Source organism: Sinocyclocheilus rhinocerous, unplaced genomic scaffold (assembly GCF_001515625.1).
Source record: "Sinocyclocheilus rhinocerous isolate Xijiao unplaced genomic scaffold, SAMN03320098_v1.1 scaffold19, whole genome shotgun sequence".
Taxonomy (NCBI): domain Eukaryota; kingdom Metazoa; phylum Chordata; class Actinopteri; order Cypriniformes; family Cyprinidae; genus Sinocyclocheilus; species Sinocyclocheilus rhinocerous.
Genome location: NW_015638975.1, coordinates 371,507 through 381,837, shown reverse-complemented (window position 1 = coordinate 381,837; position 10,331 = coordinate 371,507). Strand labels below are relative to the sequence as shown.

General features: G+C 36.5%; 1 protein-coding gene across 1 annotated transcript in view; it reads left to right on the top strand.

The window, feature by feature from the left end:
- Positions 1-5,308: 5,308 nt before the first annotated feature.
- The window catches only part of LOC107750482 (protein FAM189A1), a 115,087-nt gene continuing 110,064 nt past the window's right edge, over positions 5,309-10,331 (top strand). Inside the window, exon 1 of the mRNA XM_016565851.1 lies at positions 5,309-5,597. Within this exon, the coding sequence (XP_016421337.1) occupies positions 5,373-5,597 (225 nt within the window). The 5' untranslated portion in view covers positions 5,309-5,372. The remainder of the gene's footprint in view (positions 5,598-10,331) is intronic.

Below are 10,331 nucleotides of genomic sequence, written 5' to 3'. Positions count from 1 at the left end.
CCCAGACAATAAGGAAGCAATGCACTTCTGTCAGATGGTTTTCGCTTGTAAAGTTACAGATTCAAAAGAGCACTACACTATACAACAAGCCGCAACCCGTTTGGTTAATGTAAACACACAAACACTACCGAAAACATTCGGAAAAGAGGAGATCTGTCCATCTAGCTGTTGTTGTTGCTCACCTCTGCACTGTTTGCTGCTTGTCAGCAACTGCGCTCTGGAACAGCTGCCATTACGATGCCAAGTCCCATGTTTGCGGGATGTATAAATTGAAGTTCCAGTACTTTAAGAACCACCATAACCGCACAACAATTTCCTAAGAAGTCGAGAATATTTTGTTGTCTTCCATAGTGTTGAGTTCAGAGCCTCACGTGACTCTCATCTCCGTGCGTGCGCTCCCAGACCGTGTGACTCTCAGCCAGTAGAATTGTGTCATAATACAAGTCACTTCAAGATTGTATATATATAAATTAACTTAAAAAATGTATAAGCTTATATAACATACATTTATAATTTTATATTTTAATACTAAATATAGTTTAGTATTTATATTTAGTTAGTAGTGTGTACTGTAGTTTGTAGCAATGCATGTTCGATTAGTGGTTAAACATACATAAATTGCATAAATTGTCAACTCAACTGACCTGCTGATATAGTTAACACGGCACAATAAGAATAAGCATTAAATAAATAAATAAATAATCTCATATAAAATAATTTTAAGTCATTTTGAGTCATCTTTCAGGACCCTGGATTGATCCCCAACTGAGAACCACTGTTATATAACATATGGCCATGTGAATAGTTTATGACTATTAATAAAAAGTAGTCCAGAGCATGAGCTGAAGCATGAGACACATTTAAAATGTGCAGTGCTGGAGGCCCAAGAGCAGGAGAAATACTGGGAATGAGAATATTGAAAGATATAACTTTTAGTTCCACAGCATTAGTACTTGTACCCATTGTGCAATTAACTGAGCAGCTTATGATAAACACATGTCATGACCATGGTATAATAATGCGATCGCAGTCTATGATGCCGACTCAGAAAAGTAAACCTGATGCCTAAGAAATCCACTAGAGGGCGTCCTGCTATTAATTCTGTTGTGGATTAAGATTAATAACGGAGCTGTTCTAATGTTCTACATATGCAGTCACATAGGACAACTAAAAGATCTTTTTTAATTTAAATTAAAAAAAAAAATTGTTTTAATTAATTATGAAAAAGTCTGGAGCCTATACAATCGATTTTCTTAGGCTTAAGTATGCAAAAACTCAATTAATGGGGGGTTCGGGCCTAGTTGTCACATGGGAAATTTGGTAACAAAAGCTTCATCTCAACTATACGGTTTTGAGTCAAATGTCCAGTTACAGTGTGTGGTTTCTATAGAAGGGTTTTTCAAAACCCTCTTAAATTTAAATTTTAAAATTTGAAAGTTTGTTAACTTCTGTCCTCTAATCTACAATTTCGGTGTCATAAAATGTTTAGCTGTTGGTTAAGAAGTGAACACAATAAAACCATTATTATTATTATTAGAGTAAGTTTTAAAAGAAAATACTGTTTTTGTCTTTCTACTTAAAATGTCATTTTTTGATTCTGTGTGTTACTTGACATTATATTGTATTTGTGAAAATTGTGAAAATTGTTTTAAAATGTGAAAATTGTTTCAAAATCCTACACCAAATTTATTGTGCTCCATTTTAATTATAGTTTAAATTTAGCAAAATCTATAATAGGCTATTTTATGGCAGGTTAAATTGTGTCAATGTGCATACCAGACTTTAAATACACCTACTTTGGGCAATATTCACAAGCAAAAGGTGTCAAAACTAGTCCCTTACTTCTAGTTTGATTATAACAAAAATTCATCAGTCAACATCCAACTAAACATTTGAGTACATGGATTTATTCCATCTATAACAATAAAACACAATTGAATAAAACTTTAACCATTTTTGTTCATGGCAAAGTTGTTAATATAGCTTCTAAACAAGCACAGGTCTATGATAAATGACATCCACTCTTCTGCTCTTAACAGCCCAGAAACAGCAACTGTTTCAAGTTCTAAACATAAGAATATGATTTCAAACCTGGCTATGTGTAGGAGTCTGTCATAATAATTGCTTTTCCTCTCTCGCTGTCCCTCACTCACTCTCTCTCTCTCTCTCTCTCTCTCTCTCACTCACTCCATCTAAAGCAGTGATGCCTTATCTGAAAAGACACTTTTTTCAATAACAAAAACCTTTGTGGTTTCTTTTTGCTAAGTTGTAATGATAAATTATGAAGAAACTGAAGTTGTCTTTCTGCCATTTTTGTCAACCCGCTGTACAAATAAACCTGGGTGTTGCACACAAGCGTAACAGCGTAAAGGATAAGAACAGGTTTTCTCTTTTTATCTGCTATGCACGTGACCTTTGAAGAGAAACACAAATAAAAGATGGAAGGAGATCAATTGGCTGTACATAAAGCTAGCATATTGCCTTCATTATTGGTTTGTAAATGACTTTTTTGTATGTCTTTATTTTGTATAAAACTTAAGGGGGGAAACATTTATAAAAGAGGATGAATGAAATGAAAACGATCGTCTTTGTATTCTGGTTCTACCCTTGAGCCTTGGAACGTGTACTTAGCAGTAATAATATCACATTTTCTACAGATAAACACTAAATATAAGCGTTTTTAATGATAACCTTTTTATTCTTTATTTACAAAAGAAAGTGCTTGATGTAAACTATTCTCAAAACCTGTTTCTCTTCAACTGTGTGCTTGAAATGTGTCCCACGCATTTATTTGTGATACTGGATGCTATATTGGGTGTCCTGAAATGTATTTTTGTACTAATAGACGATTTATTATGGCACACCGGAAGACTTTTATTTTATTTTTTCTTTATACAATATAACACAGCTTTGACTGGTTATTAGCTATTCACATGTGGTAGAGTTTGTTCCCTTTTCAACACAATTTCCAGTATGCCACTGTATTAAAAATAAAATCATTTTTAAAATACACGGTGTTATTTTATTGTAGATTTTTGTAGTTGTAGCTGCAGTACAAAAAGCATTTGCATAAAGATTACAGTGTCCCGCTATATAGGAGCAAGGTGACTTTGAAATTGTGTCTCATTGCGACAGCACACTGCAGTATAATGTGTAGTGACACTATTTGGCCTGCAGGTGGCGCAAATGCTTTATTGTGCACACTCCTTCAGAATGTTCAATGCGTTTGGCGATTATAAAACTGATTGTAATGATACTGTAGCTTTAATCGATTGGTTAAATCAGGCCCAGCTAAGTGGTCACATCTACTCATTGAATACCCAATGAAACTGCGTGCCTTGTTTCAAGAAATAATAAACAGTTAGTGAAGTGTTTCATTACCGTCAGAATTGCTTAACTATAGAAAGTTTCAACGTGTCATTATTTTACGATGAGGCAATTGTGGGGGAAAGAGAATGATAAATGTAGTATTCTTCGAACTTTTGTTTCATGACGTGTTATACTTTGAAAGCTACAATTTTATAGCTTATAAGTCAATTATTAAAAGTGGGGCTCTTGGTTTTCCTCTGTGACTGACTGCTGTTTGTATATGTAATGATTTATGTGAGACATAGCTATCTTAATACATTAACTATAGACCTTGTAAATATTACATGAACCAAATATGGTAATGTTAGATGTATCTGCGTATATTATGACATGTTTAACATCCTTCCTTTCAAGGCATAGACGATCTTTCAGAAGGGCAAACTGGAATTAAACAGGTCTGGTCATGTGACTGTTTTCTTCAACCGTGTAAAAAAATGTTCACATTAAATCAGTACAGTCTGCATTTCAATGTATAGAGAGCTCGTTTAAATTAGCCTACATAATTTTTTTATAAATACTCAGAAGTATATTTTGGTCATAAATGTTGCTGATGGAATTATATAAATTCAATACATTTTAATGTCATACAACTTTTCATGTCCGCAAATCTGATTGGCCGAAAACAATCATTTGCTTGGCAGATCAGTGGGCACTAACAAAGACGGTCGTTTCAGTGTTCGTATCGCTTCGCTTCTCCGTGTTTATGAAGGAGTAGGTCGGTGAATAGCTTTTTGTCTGTCGAAAAATTATTTTATCTAACAAATCGAAGCGATGTTATTACATCGAGGAGCGCGTTTTTAAAAGTTAAATGGTTGGCATTTTTTTATCGCTCCAGATAGCTCTGAACGGGTTTCTCTCTCTAGCTTAGAAGAGTGAAAATTAAAATCTGGAATGGCATTTCAGCGGAATCAAAACAGAACGCCTTGATTTAGGAAGGGAGAATCTCAGTCGCTCCGTTCCATTCACATACTTGGTTCCAGACCTGCTTTCATTATGTGCGTTGCTTGGTGACATGAAGCTTGAAGCTTTGCCTATTTTAGACAATAATATCCCTACTAAATTAGCCAATTTTGGTCTGAAACGAAAGTTGCCGGATGCTAATTACCAATTTTATAAAACCAGCATCACAATGGTCCAGTAGTATTTAATTTCTGCTAAGAGCCTTGCTAATATTCAGTACAGCAGCACTCTTTCTCTTGTGACATTGCTTAAATGACATATTAGCCGAACGCAAAGGCTCAGTCTTAAAGCCAGTTTAATGAAAAGTAACAATATGAATAATAAGTAAGATTGAGTAGGCTCATTATATCCATTCACGGACTCTGGCTTTTATGGCTCCACGAATGAGTTCATTGCCCGCATCCATCTATCTGAATCTACATATGGCGGCACGTCAGTCCATCTCCTCCTCTACCCAAGCACCTGCTCACACATCTAACTGACAGACTACTAGCGCGAGGCTGCGGCTACTGCTGTGGCTGTTCAAGATTCGAACGAACGTTATTACACTGGAGTCGAACGTTGTGAACGCGTCGTGGAACCTCAAACCGCGTCACATTCGCGCGATCGATGTGAAGTTCGTTCCTCTGAATACGAGCTTTATTATTTAGACGTTCTCTGCTCAGAGCCGTGAGAGATTTCATTAACGGACTGTCACGGCTGTGAACGGATTTGATGGATCACCTATCCTGTGAGTTTCCTCGAAGCTGGCGACCGACCATACAGCGCGCGTTTACGCAGAGCTTACCTCATTGTCTTACTGAAATGATTTGGGATAACGCTAGTTGAAACACCTGCTTGAAAACGGCGCACTTACACTGAGAGCAGCACATCGTGAGGTTCCTCGTGTAACGGGATGACGGTCTGCGCGTCTTGGCAACACGCTATGAATTCGTCTTTACGTTGTGTATGTCTGAGCGACTGAACCCAGAGGTGTCCTGTAAACCCGAAGCCCACTGATTTAACTCAAGTTTTGGTTTCGTTTAAACAGTTTAGTCGTGACCATGCCCGTCAGCGCAATGCCGAGGGGTCGGTCTCTGAGCCCGGTATCTCTGTCCCGCAGCCTCTCGCGGCTGAGGGAGTTTCGAACCCGGACTCGCATCATGCTTTCTCTGGGAGTTTCACAGATGGTGCTCGGGAGTCTGATTTTGGCTGTCAGTTTCGCCGCTTTGGCCCTCACTACATCTCCGAGGGTGAGACATTCGTGTCCCTTTTGGGCTGGATTCTCGGTAAGTTGTCTTTATTGTTGAACGATAATGTATTTTTGTGAGTTTTCCCTGAACAGAGGGCTGATATTACGCGCCATTTGTGACCCCCAGCAACTGCCGAGTCAGCAATCACATCACGCGCGGCTCATTTTTAGTCTTCTAATTAAATTCTCCAGCTCATCATAGAGAGCCAGCGGTACAATATTCACCAAATGCGAAATTAAGTAGCCTAGAAATAATTCGGGGGGCAGAGGGACTCTTTGAAGCTGCTTTATTGCTTGCATGGGCTCAGGTGAGCTCACCTATGAAAGGCTGTGTGGTTGGTGAATTGCCCCTTATAATGCAGCAGAATGAAGCCAAATGGGGGGGGGGGGGGGGCTTCTTTGAAGCTGCTTTATTGCTTGGGCTCAGGTAGCTCACCTATGAAAGGCTGTGTGGTTGGTGAATTGCCTCTTATAATGCAGCAGAATGAAGCCAAATGCTTAGAGACGATCAGGCACATTCATTTGCACCTCACTTATGCCTGTTGATGTTCTGTGTGAAAGTGTTTCAACAGGCTGTTAGTTTCTGGCTAGTATTGATTAATGCATCCTTGTTAGATTTTCAGACAGGAATAATTCTGTTCATTAATCACAATAAGAGCACGTCTTTTCCACAGTGTCTGACCACAGTACACACTCTGGAAATGGCTTTGCATCTTTAATTCATCTAGTTTTCTTGTTTTATGTAAATATAAATTTTGTAGCCTATAACTGACATGTTGCCCATTTTGTTAATGTGTTTGTTGTTATACCCTGCTGCTTCTTATGCATGGCATGCTTTATTTTTATATTTTAAAAATTTGGGAGATTAACCTAATTAGTTTAATTCCTTTTTTATGTTAATTTCTGAAATGTCTGGATTTGTCTATTTGGCTACACCACATTTTGTCATCCTCAAATTGTGTTATTTCTGTGCTGAATGACAAATACACTGTAAACTTTTTTTTTTTACAGTGCATTTGTCATTTAGCACAAAATAACATTTAATTGTGTGTGTGTGTGTGTTCAGTAACAATTACATTGCCATTGCTCCTCACAAAGAAGCATAAGCACAACCCTCTGATTCATCTTTACAGGACACTGTACAAGGAACTTTTGTAGGGCAGTATTTTCAACACCTTAAAATTTAATGCCGTACAAGTAAATATTTATGAAGGCACACACTCTTTATTTCTTCTCATAGAAGGCGTATGTAAAAGCTCAGTGGTGTTAATTATGGTTGTGAAAATTTAATATAGATGGGACGGGACATGTGTGGTGGCAAAGATAACCAGCCTTGGGGTCAGAGGTCAAACATCAGGGCTCACTGATCATTCTCCAGACACTGAATGTATTGCATGCAGCAGATAAGGAACCATGACTGTGAGAAAGCTCAGCTGCTTCTTGTAACAGTATGGTTTCATAGGTTTTCATGTAGATGTATACTGAAGGTGCAGGAGGATTAGCTGGTTTTAAATATCTGATAGGGTGTTTGGGATAGATTTTGTGCCTCTGGGTTATGGTGGGGGCAGATCACCGTGTCCAGGCCTGAGGTCATATCGCCAGAGAGCTGGTGAACATGCTGTCCTCACAGGAGTGGGTTGAGCAGCTGGGACATAATGGAGCTCTGCAGAATTACTTACCAATCAGAGTCTGGATCAATGGTGTGGTCTTGAGTGAGCTGGGCAGGGGGATGAACAGCATGTGTGCTTGTCCTTGTGCAGGGGGGAAATGTAATGATCATGATGTTCAAAATGTAACTATGCCGCCATTTCTTTACATCACGTTCCTACACTCCATGGTTCATGCCATACAAGAATCATTTTGGGTTCTGCAGAGAACCTTTCAATAAACAGCTCTTTTTTTCCTTAGTGTCAAGAACGTTTTAATAATTAAAGGAACATTTTTCCACTATAAAGAAACATTTGTGCATTGGATAGGTTCCATGGATGTTAAATGTTCTTTATAGAACCATATATGCCAATAAAGAACCTATCCAATTTTACTACTAGTTTTCTGTTTATTTGCATGTATTATATTTAGTGCTGTCAAACGATTAATCGCGATTAATCGCATCCAAAATAAAAGTTTTTGTTTACATAATATAGCCTATGTGTGTACACTGTGTGTATTTATTATGTATATGTAAATACAAACACATGCATGTATAGGCTATATTTAAGAAAAATATGTTTTTATACAAAAGAAGAGTTTATATATTAAATATATGTATATATAATATAAAATACAAGAATATAAATGTATAACATGTAAATATTTTCAAAATATATACTGTATGTGTGTGTATCTATATATAAATAATAAATATACACTAGGGCTGTGTGATATTGAAGAAAAATGCGATATGTGAAACAGTTTTACTCAGCTGTTGCTGAGTCAGTTCTGTGAACTTCTATAACTATCTTGTGTCATATATATATGGTTATTTGTATGTATGTATGTATGTATGTATGTATCAAGAGCTCCTGTAAAACCACAACAAATTCCTTGTGTTTGCGCACTTAAGTGGTGAATAAAGCTAATTCTGATTCTGATTCTAATATAACTAGCATACATGTTTTACTTTTTGTGAGAAGAAAGTACCCCTACAACAACTTCTGAAAGTGAACGGTATGCATTTTACTCGAGCATTACATAAAAATGTCATTTTAACATTAGTGTAATCAAAAAGGAACACTGATTAGTATTTACTCTATGAATTCAATATGCACTGATTCTTATTTAAGCTACAAAAGTTATTTAGGTAAGAGCAGTGAGTGATTTTCTCTATGTTTTTTGTTCATGGCCCCAAATATTGCAAGCCGTAGCGATATGCATATTGCGATATGTACATTTGCGATATTTCGATAATTTCGATATATTGCACAGCCCTCATATACACAGTACACATACATATATTATGTAAACAAAAACTTTTATTTTGGATGCGATTAATCGCGATTAATCATTTGACAGCACTAATTATATTGCACTAATCTTTTTCTTTTTAGGATGCCCAATATATTGGTATATTTGGTATATTTTTGAATATTTTATTGATAATATTTATTTATTTTACCAATATTGCTGTGCTTTCAATAGGCTATTGGCTGATATCGGATTTTTTGTATTTCAGACAGTTTATTTTGTACAAGAAAATTAATAAATAAATAAATATATATCCATCTTTTGCAGGGTTGCCAGGTTTGTGAAACAAAAATAGTCCAATTGCTATGCAAAACTAGCCCAGTCGTGTTTTTTCCATGGTTTTACCCATTGTCGGGAATCACTTTAACCCACAGACTACCTGTGGTCGCCATTTTTTCCCCATAATTTTTAATCACCTTTTTGTTTTTTTGCAGTTCCGTTAAATAATTTGAGATATTTTAAAATAATTAAGCACAAATAAGGTCCTAAAATGCATTTGTATTTATTTATAACATATAGTTAGCTTTAGCATGTTAAACCGTAAGGATATTGCTGTCACTGCTTGAAATGGCATGAAAATTCAAAGTCAGAAAAAAATGTACAATAGCTGTACCTAGTTGGCACTGGGGCAGTACCCTCAAATGGTGCATATTAGTATCTTATATGGGTACATACACCTTTGTGGGTAGATAAGGTACAAAGGTACTACTGCCCCATTGACTAGCAGAGGTCACATTTTTGTTCTTTTTTTTTTTTTTTAAGGAGAGAATAGAGCAGAGGCTGACGAACAAGGGGCAGAAAAAGATAAAAACATCTTTATTTTTTTTCTGGTAAGACTTCAGGTTAACAGTTGAGGTCATGTTAAGAAACCCTACATCTTTTCTCTCAGCTTTCTGCTCCTCATGTCCCCCACCTCCCCCTCATCTCTCATCCCTCTTTCTTTGCTGTAACATCAGAAAGACACAGAGAGCCTGCATCAAGTCTCTGACCACAGCAGGGAGGCCTGATCAGCAGGAGATCTCTGAATTTGTGTGCGTGTGTGCACAGAAGTATTTTGTTAATCTACCTTCATGTGAGAATTTAACTTGTGATTCTCCTCTTTTCGCTATGCAACAAGTCATTTTGTTATTTTGTTCAAACACAGATTCTTTCATTCAAGGCCCATCACGGTCTGGAGGAGAGAAGCTTCAGTGTTGGTAGGAATATGGCAGAAGGGTGTTGAAACTCTGACAGCCATAAACAGACATGTCACTAGGGTAACAAAATGAGTCCTGACAGGCTTATATGAAATGACCCTCTGTCATATCACAGTCCATGCAGACCTGAACTGTTTCCTGCTGAATCTAGCAACACAGGAACTGAAAAAATAACCAGAACTGTTTGTGAGTGAGTGATACAATAAGTATGTCCACATGTTCGTTGAAAAGTTTGATTTCGGTCAGTCTAAACTTTTTTCAAACCAAAATTAAAATCAACCTTGCTTTCTTTAATGCATGCTACTTGTCTTTGTAAAAAATTTGTTTATAAAAAAAAAAAATCTTTTGACCTTGTAATATTTAATCAAAATTCATAAAAACATGCTTTTCCTGTGAATTGGCTGTCGTCCAATCATCAAACTAAAATGCAAAAATGGCTAAAATCAAGCACCACCCTACAATTTTGATTTTTTTTATTTTGAAAGCTGTTTCACTTGAAAGTACATCACAATATGTTTGTGAAATCTATCACAACTTTGGTTTCATGATGACTTTACACTCTTTATCTTGACTGAAATGTTAACAATCAGCTTTTTTTTTTTTTTTTTTTT